Source organism: Misgurnus anguillicaudatus, chromosome 10 (assembly GCF_027580225.2).
Source record: "Misgurnus anguillicaudatus chromosome 10, ASM2758022v2, whole genome shotgun sequence".
Lineage (NCBI taxonomy): Eukaryota > Metazoa > Chordata > Actinopteri > Cypriniformes > Cobitidae > Misgurnus > Misgurnus anguillicaudatus.
The window spans coordinates 12615866-12636863 of record NC_073346.2 but is presented as its reverse complement, the minus strand read 5'-3'; the positions used below and the strand labels follow the sequence as shown (position 1 = coordinate 12636863).

The window sequence follows — 20998 nt, the reverse complement described above, 5'->3', positions numbered from 1 at the left end:
ATATTTTTGGCCAGAGAAATGTATATTTTTTGTGGTATGGGGTCAACTGGATGTCAACCCCTTACAGAAAATAGTGCAGCTGTTGTTTCTCATCTGAACACTTCAACAGTTTAATAAGAGCAGACAGTGTCTCCCATTATAGGTGGTGTATTGTTATACTCTAAAAATGCTTTTGATTGGGTTAGAAATTGTGGTATAAGTGGGGTACTGTACAAAAGTGTCACTGAGGCTGTCACTTTGTACCCTTTCAAAAAGTACACCTTTGTACCCAGAGAGTGCATATTAGTTCCTCACCAGGTACATATTTCTACCAAATATATTCTTATCTGTAAAGAAGTTTAGAAAAGTTTTTTTTCTAGGAAGCATACTAGCTGAAGAGCAGATGATCATGACGGGATCATGTGCTGCTAATACTATGCAGCACACCAGAAGTCTATGCAACAAACATTATTGAAACAATCAATGTTTTAGGTGGAATGCAATTTATTGTCAATGTTGATACATCTATCCACACATACACTACTATTGTTTAATGCACCAGAGTCAAATATTTGCTGGTGAGGCATAAGAACTGTCCATCACAAAAGATTGGAGAATAGATCTCAGACTTTTTGAAGTCATGAAGGGTGCATCCCTTCGCACCCCCAAAGGAAATTCATGACATAAAACAATCTCAAACCTTAACATTTGAATTAAACAAAACATATTAAATGATACAATAGTGCTATATTTTTCTAAGGTTTGATTACACAGAATTTATGATAATGTATTTGATAAAATGTCATAAAACTGGGGCCCTTGCACCATCTTGCGCAATAGTTTGGGGACAACCGACATAAGTTGTGATGTGTTTTTAGAAAAAGAAAGGAAATAAGAAATTAGCCGATAGATTTTTGGTAACTATTAAGCATTTAGGCATTATGCAGTAATAAAGCAGTCTGTAAACTTAATACTCTATTTAGGAGAAAACACATTTTCTGAAATAGATAGAAATTTACATTTATGCATTTGGCAGACGCTTTTATCCAAAGACACTTGCAGAGCATTCAACACGGCTTTCATTTTGTTGGATTGAACACATTACTTGCAATGCTCTAGCTACAGATATTGAGAAATAGAAATTCAGATAGTCATATGTGTCTTACAAAACAGATTTCAGACACATTTTTAAGTGCAGAACACCACAGCATTGTGTTTGTGTAAAAACACTGCTTACAGCAAGGGTCACAGGCTCACAAAACACGTAGACCCACACATAAACACCCATGCTCACACATGTAAACACTGGCAATAAATACAATAATGAATGGCAGCAGACTGAAGCAAAGACAGTGTGGTAAACAGGAGTGATGCAGACTCAACATCAAACATCTATCACAGATATCAGTGGTGCAGTTTCTTCAGCAGCTCTGATGCCAGCTCACTGATGTGACACCAGGCCTCCTGAACATGACGTGACTCTGTAGTACGGGCACAGATTGCGAAACGCAACACAAATGTGCCCGCCAACTGACATGGTACCAGATGAATCTTGCGTGCGTTGTTGATCTTCTTCAACAGCTTTTCGTTTAATTCATTGGAGCCCTGTAGGGTTTGAAAGAGAGTTTAGGTCTTTCTGTAAATACTCACTGACCTTGAATACCTTTGAATACCTGATTACACGTGATATCTTTAATATTGACTAAATAAGATCATGGCAAAGATTGAAATCAATGTGAAATCAGTAATTGATGCTCCAAATATCATCATTAGATTATGAGACTTTAGCATTCAATCTTATATAACTATATTATAAATGTATTACTTTCAGTTTGAATGATGAAAAGCTAAATTGTGATTATAAAATCTTTGCTTGGAAATGCACATAAAAATTAACATTTTGTAAAGTTTATTCCTCAATGACTTGCTATTTTTTTTGATAGTCGCATTTATCTATGGCTGCTGATGGTTTATCTGTGTTTGTTTTGTGGTGGTCTTATGCAACGTAATTTTGTTATGCATTGCACTTTTTAGTCTTTTGTTAGAATGACAATAAAACATTCTTGAATCTTGATTACCTAATATTGGTTTATAAAATAAAAAAATATGTTATTTCAAATAAGTGCTATAAAAGACACACATTTTGTTCTTGATAGTAACAACGTCATTTGTGTATTTTGTGTTGCTCAACTGAGCATCTGGGGAAATTAAAATAAGTATCCTACAATTTTCCATAGTTAACCACTTCCCAGATGCAGTCTATTATAACTACTGAAAGATGTTTGCTTTGTGTGGTGTTTTTTCCTTGACCTTGAGTCTAAAGCAGACGAGACCCAGCACAACATCAGCACAGATCTCAAAGCGTTGATCCGCTCTCACAAAACACTCAAACTCTTTGGCCAGTCCTACATGCTGAAACAATATAAACACATCACATTAGACATGAGATAAAGAGCATTTTATCTAGACATATATGGATGATTATATAATTGCAGGTAGACTGGGTGTCCAAAGTACTAAATTATTCAAATAATTACAAAGGAACCAATTTAAAAAACACAGAAAAAAAGCACTTTTTTTGTTAAATCTTTAGTATTTCATATTAATCAGAATAATAAACAATTATTAATTATTCAATAAAACTTTTCAAACATAGAAGACATATCTGGAGTCTTGTTGTTTGTTTTTTGTGTCCCATGGGAAAAAAAATTCTACTTAAGGTGACAAAATGCAAAGATTTAATTTTCTTTCTTAACTTGTATAATTAAATGTCAATATCACACCAGCAGGGGGCGAACTGTTGTTTAAAATGTGAAACTTGTCCAGATTAGTGACTAAACGTGTAATAAGCAGATCGTCCTTTATGATTGAATTTTTATTCCAATCAGGTGTTTAAATTATGTTATCATTATGTAATGTAATCATTATTTAAACAATTTTTCCTCATCCAGTTATTTGTTATGTACAACAGTTAGAAGATGACAACTAAACCTGATACAAATCATTACTGACTGAAGAAAGTAAGCTGAACATAATCTTCTCTAATGATCTTTAATAGATTATAAATATGATTCATATATTGCAAATCATACATTGCAGCATTGAGTATAACATTACAAAAGGGATCTTAGCAGGTTTTGGTAATAATTATGATCCAAACAATAACACAAATGTATGACTCTAAACCAGAATGTCCTTAAAATCATACAACACTTCATATTTATTAGCATTGCAAGCAAACCCTTGTAAGTCTTGCACATGCCATATTTCTAGCACAGCCAATATACAATCTATATCAAATAGCAAAAACCTAATGAAGATATGAGACACTGACTGGTTTATGTCAAACCTAATGCACTGTAGAGTTAAATAAGATTGGCAGGGCTAACCTGATTGACAGCATGTGTTATGAGCAGTTACCTTGCGGATATAAGCCTGCAGACCTTTGAGTCCGTACATCCGGAAAACAAACCACATCTTCAGCGAGCGAAACCTGCGACCTAATGGGATCTGCCAGTGCTGAAGAAAGATGGGATACATTATGACATGTGAACATGTGCACAAATAAATACATGAAGTACACAAACAACAACACAAGTTTGTACTTGAATTTAACAAAACAAACTCATCATATGAGAAACATATTCAAATGTATATTTTTCTTTAAAAACTAGTGAATATATATGAATATAATTTTTATCCATGGTTCTTAGTAAGTCTTTATGCATTTATGCCCCATTTATTTTAAAAGCAGTAAACCACTAGTCTAAATTACGGTGATTTCACTATACACCTAAGATTCATTTACAGTACCTTTGGTTATATTTACTGTAAAGTACACACTTGAGGTACTTTAGTCAAAGTGCTTTTTCACAATCATGGCAATAAAAATATGATAAAAGAGACTTATTTGAATAAACATGTTTTTTTTTAAGTGATATATTGATAAATACATATATTGAATGACATATACTTACTCTATAATCTGTGACAAGTCCTATGAATAAAGAAGAGAGTTCAAATTTTAGTCGTTTGACATGTAATAAAATTGTAATAACATTAAACACCATTTCATACTTTATCAAAAAATCTTCAATAAAGTTATAGTTTACCCAAAAATGAAAATTATGTCATCATTTAATCACACTCATATTGGTACAAACCTTTATAAATGTCTTTGTTCTGATGAACACAAAAATTTGTAGTCAAGCAGGAAACAGAAGCACCATTGACTTCCATAGTAGGAAAAAATACTACTATGAATGGTGAAGTCAATGGTAACCAAAAATGGTTTGGTTACGGACATTGTTCAAAATATCTTCGGACATTTATGCAGGTTTGTATGAGAGGGTGAGGAAATAATGACCAAATTTTCATTTTTGGGTGAACTACTCCTTTAAGATAAAATTTCAATTTTGTATATAATGCACATTGAATAGAAAAAACACACAGATGATTTTTTTTTATATAGATAGATAGCAAACTATAGGTTGTTTAAGTTCTTTTTTTTGCATCTGACCAAGCCTGTTGGTAATTTAATCAGGAAGTTGTTCCTTGTGGAAATGGCTTCAAGGTGTGTGCGTGTGTGTGTGTATTGGGTTGAGAGAAAGGGCTGCTCTTTTGTCTTTCTGTCAGCACAATCGTCTGCACAGCTGCACGCTGCCCACAGATGAACATCTTTTGTTTAGTCATGTTTAAATGGCCGACATACAACAGGCAGCTCATTGGTTGACAGGTGTGAGGAAACGACATATAAAGGGAAGAATGGGATTTTCTGATGTGGCCATTTGATATACACATTGCTTAACGTATATAAAGTATTTGGACACATAAAATATCAAACTAGACATTTTACTAAAACTGAGTTTATATTTCTGATACCCATGTCATTATTAGTGGATGTAGCCTATAAAGATTTCAAATACTCAATGTAATTTAAAATAGCATTACAAATACAAGTCTCTGGGTTGTATATTGTGTTATAAAATGAGATTTTAAATGTGGCTTATATATGTTTTGGGTCCACTTTATTTGATATACATAACTTATGTATTTGATATGGCATTGTCAAACAGTCATTAAACACATACTGCTGTGTGTCAGTGTAGGGTGTCAGAAAGTCGTTGTTTACTCTCACATGCAGAGAGAAGCTTACAGCACAAACATTACAGTCAAGCATTAATCTAATGAAACTCTTAGTGTGATGCAGAACATGTGTTTGCACAAAATGTCATGTTTTAATTATAAACATCCTATTTACTATTTCAATCTTTTATTCATCTCACGATGTCTCTTTCTATGAACAGAGTATATCTGAGTATATTTAATCAAACAAAATGTATAGTGTCCTGTGTTTAGTGGTGCTAAGTTGTATTTGGTCACCTGACTCTTGGTGATCATGCTTCAGATAAAGTGGCTCCATCTTAAATGCTCCAATGATGTCTGATCTTTTCTTTACCCTGCACAAAGAGAAATTTAATGTGTGTGTTGTTCCTCCATTTATACCACAGGAAGAATTCATTATGAGGGATTTAGACAAGAAATATTACACAATATGGGCACATATCTATTTATTTGTGTTACATATGAATCATTTTTATCTTAAATAACACAAAAAATATATGAAATTGTTACCTTTTTAAGTTTCCTGACATTTTTACAGTGTTATCAAGAGTGACTATACATTTATTATCTATTAATTTATTAATACAATTTATTTTACTATCGGCCTGTAAAAAAAAATAATGCAGCATTTTTGTCAAATCAGTCTCCTGAAGATGCGTATAAATAGCACGAAGTGTAAAACTTGTGCAATACATACGCCAAATTCCACTTTGGCGTGCATATTATACGCAAGTCCTTCCCATTCACTTAAACGGTGCATCTTTTTTGTCGTTTTATTTATTGGTTTCTCAATTTTTTCGCATTTTTTTTACCATTTTCGCTTGGGTTTAGGGTTAGGGTTTACAACTTTTTGTTATATAAAAATGACATCCTAACCCAAACCCCAACTCTAACCCCAACTCCAAGCGACCATGGCTTAAATATGGACAAAAACATGGAGAAACCTGTATATTACATAACCTCATTAAGCAAATCTAAAATCTAACCCTAAACCCAAGAGAAAATGGTTTAAAAAACAGAAAAAAATTGAGAAACCAGTAAATAAAACGACAAAAAAAATGCACCGTTTAAGTGAATGGGAAGGACTTGCGTATCATGTGCACGCCAAAGTGGAATTTGGCGTATGTATTGCACAAGTTTTACCCTTCGTGCTATTTATACGCATCCTCAGGAGACTGGGTAGAATCAACATATATTTTTGTTAACTTAATTTTTTAAGTTAAAGCAAACAAGTTATGTCAACTTATCGCAGGTCAAAACTTAAAATTGTACACTGTAAAAAATAATACGCTGGATTTACTTAAAAATATAGTGCATAATTTTTGCATCCACTTTTTAAGTAAGTTTAACTTGAAATTTTAAGCAGTTGCATAAATTGCTTAAAAAATGGATGCAAAAATGATGCACTATATTTTCAAGTAAATCCAGTCTTTATTTTTTTCGGTATAGGTTGAATTAACTAGCAAAACCAAGTTGTTTTAAGTTCATGCTGCATTTTTTACAGTGTAGAGATGCAGCTACAGATATTGATATTTTAAAAATCATATTCTGACAGATGGCACTAGGATTGATATTTTGTTTCTAATGCAGTGTAATTCCTACTAAAGTGTGATTTTCAGTGTTCATATGCTTTATGAGAGCCACTGCGTATTTATGCATATCAGTGTCAACAGTGTGAACTCTGTCTTTAATTTTCTCTTTATATAAATAAGCAGGCATTTATTTGCCTGATGTTGACAGAAAGGGCAGCTGGGACTATTTCCTGCTAGTAAAGCTGAATTATAGCATCTTTAAGCAAAAAGAAAGTATAGGGTCAGAGGACACAGTGACTCTAAACAGCTTACCACATTGTAGAGCAATCAAAGTTGACCAGAAGCCATTTATGAGGATTGAAGTTGAAGGAATCTGCAAACTAAAGTCAAACGTTTAAAGTGAGTATCTAAAGTTAGATTAGAAATGTTACATTAGATTTAAGTTTACATTTACACAAATGCATTTGGCAGTATTTAAAATATTTTTTTATTTTTTCATGGGAGATGGAACCCATTAGCAATGCTGGTTTTAGCTGGTTTTAATGGTCAAGAGATAAAATTGTCCAAAAATTGTCCCTAGCTGTCATCCTTTCAAAAAGTATACCTTTGCACTTAAAGAGTTCATATTAGTATCTCAGTACCAAATGTATATATCCAGCCTGAACTCACGAGAATTTGTACATATTTTACAAGTTGGCTAATTCGTATGAATTCGCACGAAGTTAATCGTGCAAAAACGTATAATTCTCATGAAAAAAACAACAACAAAACCCAACCCCTAGCCCCACCACTAAACCCACACCTAACCCCAACAACACAGTTTGTGGTAACAGTGGTATAAGAGGAATAATTGACTTTGGTTCTTTGAATTATTCGAAAATAATAAATAATAATACACCCTGCTTCGCATCGTGCCACATTACCACCTTGGGTGTGCATTATTTTCTTATAATTCAACGGCGCGTCGTCAATTATTCCTTACCCACCTAGTAAAATATGTATGAATTCTCGTGAGATAGCGTTAATATAGCTGTATATAAATGGTACATATAAGTACCTTTTCAAATGGTACTGCCCCGGTGCCAGCTTGGGACTATTTTTGGGACTTTTCTTTCTGACAGTGTACTTATTGGCAGGGTTTGTAACATAAACTATACTTGACTGACACCAAAGCATATTTCAAAATCAGCTGTCTAATGAGCATTCAAAGGAAACCGCTATCTCAAAGTCTAATCTTTTTACTCGCTCTCTGCTTTCCAATATCCTCTCCATCTGCTGCAATAAAGCAGACATGCAGACACTGCCGTGATATTGCGATTGTTTCTATCCTGGGTCTGTCTGCCTATTTCACTTCCTGGTAACCAACATCACACAGGAAACAGCAGCCCACGTCATTCAGGTCAATGATAAAGACCAAAGTCTTTACAGGGAGGCGCAGGCACGGTTATTGTTTGAACTTCATGCTAATAAACAGTGATATTTCTTTAGCAAGGGAAAAGAAGAACTTATCTAAAGGTCTTCCTCTGCCTCAGGAAATTACTTTACCCTTATCATTGTGACACCCAGCCGGGCACAACGACAACTCAAAGGGACGACTGAGGATCTCTCATATCCCGATGATGCCAGAAGACATCGCTCATGCCGGCTCACCTCATCTGTGACATTTAAATATTTTCATTCGTCTGCACATGACTTCGCACACACTGGTTTCTAAGTAGCAGGATCAATAGATAGACCAGCCTATGATTGCTTTCAGATCTATAAGAGCGCCCTGTGGAGTATGTTTTTGAGTATTGTCTCACCTCAATGCCATTCAACAGAGGCCTGAATTCAGGACAGATAAATGCACTGCCGGCATACGCAGCATCAATGTGCATCCAGATATTCTCCGCTTTACCTAAGATAAAAACAATGACAGTGTCTGAGCAAAACAGTTTTAAATAATCGCATTTAAAATCCACATTTAATTGATGATAAAACTTACATATAGGGCCAAGCTCAGTGATGCAGTCAAATGCACAGGACGGTGTGGTTCCCAACGTTGCACAAAACTACAAAAAAAAAAAAACATAGAAAATTAAACGGATGAATCATTATGTCTCAATTTTAAAAAATAATGCTGTTTTGTCCTATCAATACAGATAAATCAATCCAGACGTTGTTTAACCCCAGAATGTTAAACCTGATTTGTTCTTGCTTGGTTTGTCATTACACAAGATTTTTCTAACACGCATGTCTACTGGATGAGCCCGGGGCTAATTTGACTAATGTGATTCAGAAAACAGGCTCTCCAAACAGCATTAGCCATCATGAAGACCGAAGGAGAGACAGGTTTAGAGAAAGAGCAGAAACAAATGGCCAATTTCATCTCATTTCTCTCTTTCAAGCTCTCTATAACTGCTATCCTTTCACAAAACTGTTCAACATATTGTATGATTTTGCTTTATCACAGTATATACGTACAGTTGCTTGATGTACTAATAGCGAGGGATAGCTTTATTAAATGGAAATGCTAAGAATAAAAATATGAGTTAAGGAAAATGGGACTTTATGTGCTTTGTGATATGTCTGTGAAAACATAAAATCATGCTACATAACACTCTAAAAATGGCTGGGTTGTTTTTGACCCATAGTGGGTGGATGTTGGACGGAGCACATGCTGGGTTAAAAATTGACCAAATGCTGGGTTATTTTAACCCAACTGCTGGGTTATTATACCTCACGGTTGCATAACAACAATCCAACATTGGGTCATTTTTAACCTAGCACGGGGTCATTTTTAACCCAGCACGTGTTCTGTCCAATATTTACGGGTCAAAAATAACCCAGCCATTTTAAGAGTGAATGTACATTCTGTGAAAATATAAGCTTGATGACTTTAATATTGACTGAGAAAGTTCATGACAAAGATTGAAGTCAATGAATTATAGACTAATCATTACATTATAAGATTTATCCTGGATTTTACAGACACACTGTCAGAAAAAAATGGTCCCTAGCTGTCACTGGGCAGTACCCTTTCAAAAGTGCATATTTGCACCTAAAGAGATCATATTACCAAAGAATAAATAGGCCAGTATATCAGAGGTAAGTATTGGTACCAAACACTGCAAAAAAGGCTTTCTTACCTAGTATTTTTATCTTGTTTTCAGTAAAAATATCTTAAAATTCTTAAATAAGATGTATTTTCTTTATGAGCAAAATGACATAAGAAAATAATTCTAGTATTTAAACAAAAATATAAAATTTAAGAGAATTTGTGCTTAAAACAAGCAAACAAATCTACCAATGGAGCAAGAAAAAAAATATTGAATTAAGTGTTTATGAAAAAAGTAAACTTGTTTCAAGAAAATTTTTCTTTTACCATTGCCAGATTTTTTGCTTGTAAGTAAGAAAGTAATTGCCTCAGTGATAGCTTGGGACCATTTCGTGACCTTCAGTGATAGCTTGGGACCATTTCGTGACCTTTTTTTTAAGGTGCAGGGTCACATATTGCCTCCAAACAAAATATGCGCTGTACAGTACATACAAAAAATGGTACGAGTCCTGCAGCTCTGTCCTCTTGTAGAGCTCTTTGTAGGGCGTCTCCTCGCACAGCAAATTTACTGTCTGAGGAAATTTTCTTCATTGTCACTCCAGCGATCAGTCCTGCTCTCTCAACCGATGAATGAGCCTAAAATGACAACAAAAAAACTACAGTTTTTACCCCCAATAACACTGGAATCTTGATTCAAGATCCAATTTCTACAGATATGCTCTGTCTTATTCCTACACTGTAAAAATTTTTTGCTGCCTTAAATGTTTTTGTTGAATCAACTCAGATTTACAAGTCATGTCAACTTACTATTATTTATCATGACAAGAGATGTGTTGCTACAGCTTATAAAATATAATTGAAAATAGTCAACTTCATTTTATAAATGATAACAACGCATCTCTAGTCAAGATAATAATAATAAGCTGACATGACTTTAAAAAAATGTAAGGCAGCAAAGAATTTTTTACACGCTACCAAATAATTTTTTATACCCTACTCATTCCTAAAATACTCACCCCTTATAAAAACGTCACTGTAAAAAAGATTTGTCGGTTCAATTTAGAAAAGTAAGTTACCTGGTTGCCTAAAATATTAGTTAACTCAAAAAAGTGAAAATCGCGATGAAACGGAAGTAGCGATTGCCTTATTGTCCACGTGGTGGCGTATATCAGAGTGAAACCTAAAATGAAATAAGGTAGGGCTAGATTTGAATTTGTCCATCAAGATCTGATTGGATCATTTAAAGTTGGGTCGTGTTGCTAATTGCTAATCGCAGCAATCTTCTCCCGTACCCCGCCCACCTGCCAGGGGGAGGAGATTTGCGCTTTTGATTAACTCTTTCCCCGCCATTTTCTCGTCAATTAAGAGAAAACATTTGCATGAAAAACGTGTTCCTGGTGTGTTTTTATGGTTATCTGTAATACCGCTCTTACCCAATTTATAAAAAAACACTAAAGCAAAAATGTATTTTTTAATTTTAGACTCGATGTATGTTTTGATAATCGTTCTGAATCTGATCTCTACCAAAATTCCTTCACAAAAATGCCATTATTTCAGCTTTTTACTAAAAAATTTTTATTTTTGAAGAAAAATACCTATATTTAAGAGTTTATAAGCAGATAAACAAATATAGATAGAATGAAATGTGTTTCTCCTGTTTTGTTTGTTTGTTCTTTCATTTGATATATTTGTATATATTTCACAAAAGTTTCACAAATGCCTTCCAGTACAAACTTTTGTGAAAATCACAAAAAAATGCTTGAGGGCAACTTTTCAAAAAAATGCTGGCGGGGAATGAGTTAAAGATTATGAGGGCACATGAATTAAAAAAAAAATAATAAAGCTCACAAATAAATCATGGCAACTTTAAAATTGTAAAAGTATTGTGTCAACCAATACTTTTAAGTTGAATTACCTCAAAAAATTAAGGCAGGTAACTTAGTTTTTTTACAGTGTAGTGACCAGTCTAGGTTATGTACTTACACAGTCTCCTGAACTTTTTGTCTCACCTGGTCAGATGAGTAAGCGACTAGTTTGGATATGATGTCTGTCTCGGATCGGTCGGGCTGGTCGGCCTTGATGAGTCTGATGATTCTGGAGCGAGCTGCCAGAAGAGCTACGAGCGTGGCTTCACTGGCAGTGCCCTATATAAACACACATTATTTATCTTTAGATATCAAATTCTTTATATCTAAGTATATTTATTATTAAATTAATTTCATATGTTGTTTGTTTCTAATTTTGTTATCATCTTTACTTTTCCTGTTTTATTTATAACAACATTTACACACAGCAGTAAGTGTGAAAACCAATCCAATAGCTGATCTAATGGCTACAATATACCGAATGGCTCGTCTCAGCTGGAAGATGTTCAGTGAATTAGCTGGACAGACACATAATTTCCTTCATCTTGAATATTGCGGTAAGCCAAACAACCTCGATCAATAAAGCGTGATGTTGCTCAGGTATTGTAAATGCAGTGATGAATTTTCATCAGCTCTCCGGCTCTGTTCTCAATGAGTGAATGAGAAGAATCCACTCGAAAGCCCTCAACACAGATCACATCATCTCATTGTAAAGCACGAGCTGTCTTTGATCTCCATCCGCCAGCGTACATTATGGTGCACACACCTACATTACCAATTACTCCCTTTCTTTTATGATATAACCTGAAAACTACAGACATAATTATCCGGCAACCCAAAAATCAAATCGACACATTTAAAAAATAAGAGTCACCCTAGCGACCATTTTTTTTGGGGGGGGGTTAAAGGTCAAATGACTTTCAGAGATCAAAATTTCAAAAAGCAAAACTTTAGAAAGCAAAGTCCTTCATTTAAAAATGTAAGATTTTTATGCAAAGGTTTAATTCAATGTCTTTATTTATATTTTGTGCTCAACAATGCTCAATTATCTTTTCTAAAGATCTTCCACCTGTTTCTCCCTCCCCACTCTGCCCACCTTTACCGAGACGCATCGCAAACAAAACCCACAAACTCCCTCATTAGTGCGTGCTATCATTTTAAATGATGCTGCCTGTTGCCATAGTGAGCTCACTGAAAAGCCCTCGGACAAAACCATACAGGAGGAGGACACACACACTCCAAAGCTTCCCTAATGACAGGGCATCAAACCGCCTGTCACCAGTGGGCTTTCCGTGCATTGTGCATCCTGACGCTCTTTCCAAACGGCCACAGCTGCTCGACCGCTGCATCTATAGTGATGAAATGAACACAAACTGCTCTCGACTCACGCTCGGCCTACTCGTGTGTAGCTGACGTCTTAAGAGCCAATTTCCACAGGACGTAACAACAAGGATAAATCGATGACAAACAAATTTGACGGTGTTCACAAAATTGTCTGTAAACAACGTCTGAGCACAGGCGGCATTAAAGTGGTTTCAGATGTCACCTATACAAACATCCTGTTTGAAGGAGCAATTGTCCAAATTTTAATTTGTATATTTTTTTCACAGTTTGTGCACAGATGAAGGTTAAATAACTATCATGTTAGAAAACAAGGTTTAAGGTGAATCATCTTACCTGGATGACTCCTCCTCCTCTGCCCTCTGTGCCAGCAAGAAAATCATCTGGTAGCTTCAGCATCTTTCCCAGCCAGTCCAGCATCACTGTCTCCAACTCTGTACATGCTGGACTCGCTGCCTACAGTATAAAACAATCAAAACAAGCACTGAAAATAAGGTCATACCAGAAAAAAGAGTAAAAAAATGGAAAGATGGAAAAACATACCCAAGAGAATCCAATGCAACCAATTGCCCCACACAACATATCTGCCAGCATTGCAGGAAAAGAGTTGGCAGTAGGGAAATAAGCATAAAAGTATGGGCTGTGCCAATGAGTCACCTGAAATAGTGCCATAAACATACATTTAAAAAACATTCATTTCAAATGAATCTTTAATAACCATGGAAAGAAAATGCCCATATTTACTTTATGTGAAAAAGTATATGGTCTTAAATCTAAACATTTACATTTTTTTGCTTTTGTTAGACGCTTTTATCCAAAACAAGTTACAATGTAGTTTTTTAAGCATTTTTTAGCATGTTTGTTCCCTGGGGATCGACCCTTTGACCTTTGCAATGTTAACGCATTGCTCTACCAGTTAAACTACAGGGACATATAAATTAAACAGTAACTTACTGTAAAACATAAGGACTACAGTGATCTAATGTAAATAATGTAGATCATGTTTTTAGGCAGTAAGTCAGTATAAGTTATATGTTACTTTAACTTAACAAATTACGTTAAACATTTTTAAACTTGTAAGTTATGCAAATTCATCATTGGTCAAGATGAATTAGGTTGAATTGACTTGCATAACCAAGTTGATAAAATGGTGCAGCATTTATTATCCTAGAGTAATAGATCAGTTATACTTTTGTTCACCTTTCTTTTTTGGAAATGTAGGGAGTACGACTGCAGAACCAGTGACATCAGGGATTTTTCACTGACAACATTAAATGAAATTATGAAGGTTAAGAGAGATTATTCCATGCGTTCGGTGAAGGAAAGAGCTCGAGGCGTTGTGGGTCTTTCTCCCTCTCCTACAGGATTTTCCGATTGTGGGTCATTTATTAGCCCTAACACAACACTTAAAGCACTGTTAAAAGGGAAAATCAATCTAATTGGACACAGAGTGAAGGTTAACACTTTAAACGAATTAAAAGTGTTCCTCTGAATTAAATGGGTGGGAGAGGCGTTTCTTTGACCCCAGCTTAGAGTTTATTGATTAATATATAACTTTTAGATTTCAGTACAGAAAGAGATGAACTTTGAACTTGTCCAAACGTGGAGGGTAAAATGTCTGTTTCTGGATAAGATACAGCAAATCGCACACTGTTATACTTACCAATGCGTGATCATCATACTTTTAGAAGGATAAGTTACATATTTGTCACGTATCAGTGAATTGATAACTAAAACGATTATTTTTTTAGTTATTAAGTTTAAAACCTGTGTTGCAATTCATAATAGTTTCATTGCATATAAGCCATATACTGTAGTTATTTGATATACAGTATTTTATATACAAGTGAAATATGAGGGGTTTTATTGATGTTATATTTATGAATAAATTAGATTAAACTAAAATAATAGTGATTACCAGCTTTTCTTGGGAAAGACTTGTTCATATGTAGGAACAGACTGACTGTTTTAGGCAGATATTTTATATCTTCTTTTTTGTTAGAAATACCAATTTTAGATTTTTTGCCATAAAGGCTTAACTTTATAGTGAGTAACAGAAGTTTTGCGGTCTATAATAGAATTGCAGCATGATATTTGAGATGCTTCCTGTCAACTATAGGACACACTTACTTAAAAGTGTGTCTAGAACGAATGCCTCTATTTATAGAGCAAGAGTGGCATCACCAAATATTGATTTTTTTATGTTAACTGCACTTAAAATAAAATCTCTATATAGGATTATTTTTTGAAATCAAAGTCATTTCACCGCATCTTATAACAAATAAGACTTTTTACAGCATGTGTACTACTGTATGTATCGGTCAAAAAACCTACTGTATGGTTATGTTAAAAATGGACAAACACAACCATAAAGTAATACTGTAAATTAAGATATGCTGGGTTGTTTGAAACAATGGTAAAAGGTGATAGGGATCAGCAGAATAGTAATATATATATACTAGTAATATACTAGTAATATATATATATATATATATATATATATATATATATATTAGAAAAAAATGTGCTTCTTTGTCCAGTAAATCTTCTTTACTAATCTACTGAAGAAACAACGTGACTTACATCCTAAAAGGCCAGAGGTTGGGTATATTATCTTCTTTACTAATCTACTGAAGAAACAACGTGACTTACATCCTAAAAGGCCAGAGGTAAGGGCAGATATTATGCAAAATCCACTTTTACAAGGTTTGGACATAAGTATGTGTGAACATAACAACCCTACAATGAAAAAATCAACCTTCTTTTTAATTAGAAATGCTGTTTTGAGTATCTTGTGAATGTGACATCACAAAAACAAAGCCCCGTCCATGGCCACGCCACTGACTGCTGAATTTTACCTAAAAGCTGTTCTAAATGTGTTAGCACGCTGAAGTGTTTATGCGGCTAAAGATACTGGGCGTTTCTCAATGTCAAGGAGGGATCCTCGGAAGCCAGAATTTGGAGGACGCTACATCCGTCTAAGGACTGTTCCAATGTCGAGGATCCTCGGAATTTCAACCAAGGACCGAGTCCTTAGTTCGAAAAATATCCCATATGCAGGAAAGGATGCATATGTGTATCCTTAGCGCTCTCAAATCACCCACAATCCTATGCGCGCAGCACCGAAAGCACACCTTTTTACTGACGTAATGACGCAATGACGTGCACTTGCTAGCCTGTTCCATTTACGTGTTCTCCGAATGCTAGAGGAGCCTCGCCTAGCCTCTGAAGGAAGTAGTCTCAGCCTCAGACGTCACGCCCACAAACTGTTGGCTGAACGTCTGATGTTTTTCGTACACTTTTCTGGAAACCCTGTGAGAATGTTAAAGTCGTCTTTGATTGGTTGAAAAAAAACGGATTTCCAGGAGACGCGAGTGTCGCGGTTAGTTTCGGTCCCTGGAAAACAAAGCTCTGACGTTACATTGAGGAAGAGAATCAGTCGTGTTCACGTGGATAATAATGAGCAGTTATCATGATCAGCTAAACATTGGATTCTCAAAAATATGCAAAGTTCGCAGCATAGACTCTTAAAAGACGTCCAAGAGTTTTGCTTGAGGCAGTTAATGGAGTCAAAAAGTTTGGTTCTCCTGAATTGCTTGTATGTGTTAAAAAGTGGAGGTATATGCTTCAAACAGATGTGTAACGGGAGTGTCTCATTGGTGTGGCTGTTGATGAAGTGCACAACGTTGTTCTATGGTGAGTAATGTTGTTTATTTAGATGCTATTCGGTTGCGGCTGGTTATTTCAATAACTGACTTGTTGCCAGCCGGCTCGTTATTGTGGGGAGTCCGAAACGTGACGCTTAGATGAAACAAACTGTGATTGGTTGTTTGACATGTCGGTCAAACAGCTCGTAGGCGCGCTTTGTCCAGAAAAAGCAGCGAAAAACACCAGACCTTCAGTATTGAAGGTCTGGCTACGCGAGACTAGAAGGAAGTGACTTGGAAAGACCAGTCCTCCAAGGAAGTATCATTGACATTGAGAAATGCCCACTGTTGTCTCAGACTTATTAATAGAAATCAGATCTATTTTTAACCAAAAAGCTCTCACGGTCTGTTGGTAAGCGAGTGAAGAGCAGTAGTTCATTTGCATTTAAAGGTACACACATATGCCAGCAGCCATATCACCCTGTACCCCAAGACAGCTTGCCCACTGAAGCTAAGCAGGGCTGAGCCTGGTCAGTACTTGGATGGGAGACCACCTGGGAAAACCAGGTTGCTGCTGGTAGTGGTGTTAGTGAGACCAGCAGGGGGTGCTTACCCTGTGGTCTGTGTGGGTCCCCACACCCCAGTATAGTGATGGGGACACTATACTGTCAAAAAAGCACCGTCCTTCGGATGAGACGTTAAACCGAGGTCCTGACTCTCTGTGGTCATTAAAAATCCCAGGATGTCCTTTGAAAAGAGTAGGGGTGTGCCCCAGCATCTTGGCCAAACTTGCCCATTGGTCTACTAATCATCCCTCATACTAATTGGCTATATCACTCTGTCTCCTCTCCACTAATAAGCTGGTGTGTGGTGAGCGGTCTGGCGCAATATGGCTGCCGTCGCATCATCCAGGTGGATGCTGCACATTGGTGGTGGTTGAGGAGATTCCCCCATTCATATGTAAAGCGCTTTGAGTACTGAGACACGCGCTATATAAATGAAAGGTATTATTATTATTATTATGAAAACACAAACATATGTCCAAATATGGGCATTTTGGACATGCAATAATAAATGATCTGTGTGGTATTGTTAGCTCAAACTTCACAGACACATTCTAGGCACACCTGAGACTTATATTACATCTTGTAAAAATGGGCATAATATGTGCCCTTTAAGTGAATTACTACTTTAAGATGTATTTGTCGCCTTTCATTGACACTGAGTCACCCCTGGCATGATCACCCTCTCAATGTCTTTGACCACATCCTCATAACTCTCCGGCTCCTCCGGTGCCTCCTCAGGAATCAGTGATTTTAAATATCCAGGCTCCACATCAGGGTAAACCTGTCTCTTCTCAATGTTCTCTAAATAATCGGCCACGTAATCCACCATCTCTTTCCCACGCTTTCTGAATTCAGCAGCATCCATCTTCTTGGCTGTGGAGAGGTTTGGAGAGTCGGTCAGTGTGGAGATTTGGCCTATATGATGGTACTCTCAATGAGGAGAGAAATCATGATACTGGAATTGTTTGCATTATCATTGTGACTTACAGTATCAATACCTTAACAGGTCAAATGTTTGAGATATGTTGAGCAAAGAAGTACAATCTGGACCAAGTACACTGAAAAAAATGATTCATTGAATTTAATCAATTTTTTCAAGGTAAGCGGTTGCAATCAACCCATTTAAGCTACATTTAAACAAAAGTTTTATATTTTATTTTACGTTACTAATCTTTTTTGTTTAAATGTAGCTTAAATAAATTGATTGCAACCACTTACCTTAAAAAAATTGATTAAATTCAATGAATCATTTTTTTCAGTGTATACCTAAATACACTTGCTTGAGCAATTAGCACCATTAAATGTAAATGATCTCCTCGGTAGATTGTAAAATTGCACAACATGAATGACAGTAAACTATGAGATATATGACACTAAATCATGAGGTCTATGGATTATAAATGTTGCACATTTTATTCATGAATAATTATTCTTCATATGTGAAAGCATTTGTTTAAACTTGCTATCAAAGACAATGTGCATGTCATTTCAAATGTGTGAATTTGAAAAAGGAGAAAGTAGGTTTAAAAAAATGCTGTTAGTTTCAACAAACTTTTCAACTAATAAAGCTAATGAAAAAGTTATACACATTTGTATACAATTATGTTTATTCTCCTCACATAGCTTACTGGACTTTAAATATAAAAACAGACTATCACTGGAACAAAATTACTGTATTTGTGCAGCTGTTTGCCAGTAACTTACTTTAGATTTAAATTGATGTTGTTTAATTTGTTCAAAGTTAAATGAACATTAAACATAAACAAATAACAAAATAAAACTATAAAATAACAGCCTCATGCAAAGAATTCTGGAAAACCAAAAATCAACCTTTTCTGTTTTTTCCTTCAGATTGTGTTTCCCAGAATGCTTTGCATGAGGCTGTTTTTTTATAGTTTTATTCTGTAAAGACTTGTTAATGTTTAACGTTCTTTTATCTTTGAACAAACTGTTGCCAGTAAATAACATCAATTTAAATCTACAGTAAGTTACTTGCAAACAGCTGCTAGTAATACTGTCATTTCTACAAAAAAATTTTTAATAGTATATCAATAAGACTTCTGAAAGATATCTATGCAAGGTTGGTAAGAGTGACTGCTAATTATTTCTATGCATGCTACACATAAATCCCTTAACCCTAATCCACATAATACAAATGGATTGAGGTGTGTGTGTGTGTCTGCACGTGAAAAACTCATCTACAATGTAGCCGATCTCTTTGATTGCATGCTAGTACCATAAAAGCTTTTATCTTTACATGCACACACATATACACACACAATTACTCTCTAAATAAAGACATATTAAAAGCTTTTAAAGACTATTGTAAGAAATAACTTAATTAACTCTTGAATAAGTTATAGTCCAGATATTACAAAACACATGCAACATGTTCTTGACAAATTCTTTAGACAAAAGCTTGATCACATTGATGAGGTAATGATTACTAAAGCATGTGTGATAAATATGACATAAAGATAAAAGTACTGACATTTTTATTGACATGCCACCCTCACCTGTTTTCTAATTAAATATGTAAGTTATCAACATAACAATTGAAGACAATTAAGTTTAGAAAATCCACCTGACAAAATCACATGTCCTGAAACAATATAGAGTCCTACATTTGCACCTTGCTCGTACCTGGACTGAATTCAACAAGTGTTGCTCATAAAGTATTATCTGACTCTTACTCACAGTGTCAGAGATGTCCTCTCTCTCGCCAGTGTTCAAACGCTTTTGCTTTCTTTCAAACAAACATAGATAAACACACAAACACACACACACAGAGCAAAGCAGAGTGATGTTGAGCAGCAGGGAAGCCTGGGGGTTTATCAGCCCTGCTACCATTCAGACCAGCCAATCAGAGCCGAGCTTTCATTGACAACGACACACGACACACACTTTCCACACATACACATACACGCACACACGCGCACACACACTCAATGTGCAAAAAGTGCACATACTCAAAATAATTATATTGCTTTACAATCATAATACTGTACTAACTGCACTGTAGTACAATAGTTGATATGTCACATATGGAATAACTCACACAGATTATTCTGGTTTTACCTGGTTAGCTGTCATTACTATTGGGGCGTCTGTAACATTTACAGCTATTTCACATTAAAATGACTCATCAATCGACCGATAATGTATTGTATGATGGAAGTAATGTGTTTTCTTGTAAAGTAAGTCATAAGATTTAAATTAAATCACACCTTTATATCACACGTCTGGAATGAATTCGCTTCTGATCCAAAACTAAAGTGTATGAGATTAATTTTTTTTGGACTGCTTACACACTAAAATTAAGAGTAGTACACTATTACTTACACTCAGGAAGTAAAACATCAGCCCATATTTGCACAACTATAAGCACATTGTCAACCTCACACTTGTTGCAAAACAGTGATTTGTAAAACACTTAACATACATTACACACAAAAATCTATCTTGAAGTCACTTCCTTGCAATACCAAAGCACTGACTTTCAAATTACCGCACCTTCTAACCAATTGGTTTAACACAGTCATCAGGTGTGTAAACACTTGTTTGCTTAAAGGCGGAGTGCACAATGTTTGAAAGCCAATGTTGATATTTGAAATCACCTAAACAAACACGCCCCTACCCCAATAGAATCTGGACCTTCTTTTAAAAGACCCGCCTCACACATACGCAACCCGGCAAGGATGTCGGTTAGTAGACATGCTCCTTACTGCTGATTGGCTATAAGTGTGTTTTGGTAGTCGGCCCGTCTCCTTTTCCAGAGTGTTTTTCAAACATTGTGCACTCCGCCTTTAATTGTATAAGATAGGCGAATCGATCCTAAAGTATCGATATTTTCGATTCTGCCTTTGTATCAAAAGTATCGATTCTATTTGTTTGTTTTTTAACAAGT

At 35.4% G+C, this 20998-nt stretch overlaps 1 protein-coding gene and 1 pseudogene across 1 annotated transcript; one reads left to right on the top strand and one right to left on the bottom strand.

The window, feature by feature from the left end:
• Positions 1-465: 465 nt before the first annotated feature.
• ddc (dopa decarboxylase) lies at positions 466-19948 on the bottom strand. The gene is made up of 14 exons (XM_055211784.2): positions 19789-19948; positions 17756-17964; positions 13422-13535; positions 13215-13334; positions 11682-11816; positions 10165-10308; positions 8620-8686; positions 8438-8532; positions 6948-7015; positions 5362-5438; positions 3957-3976; positions 3400-3498; positions 2290-2391; positions 466-1584 (listed from the first exon to the last, which is right to left on the bottom strand). The coding sequence occupies exons 2-14, from the start codon at positions 17954-17956 to the stop codon at positions 1384-1386; spliced, it is 1443 nt and encodes a 480-aa protein (XP_055067759.1). The 5' UTR covers positions 17957-17964; positions 19789-19948; the 3' UTR covers positions 466-1383.
• Positions 16989-17105, top strand: LOC141367587 (5S ribosomal RNA; annotated as a pseudogene).
• Positions 19949-20998: the final 1050 nt, after the last annotated feature.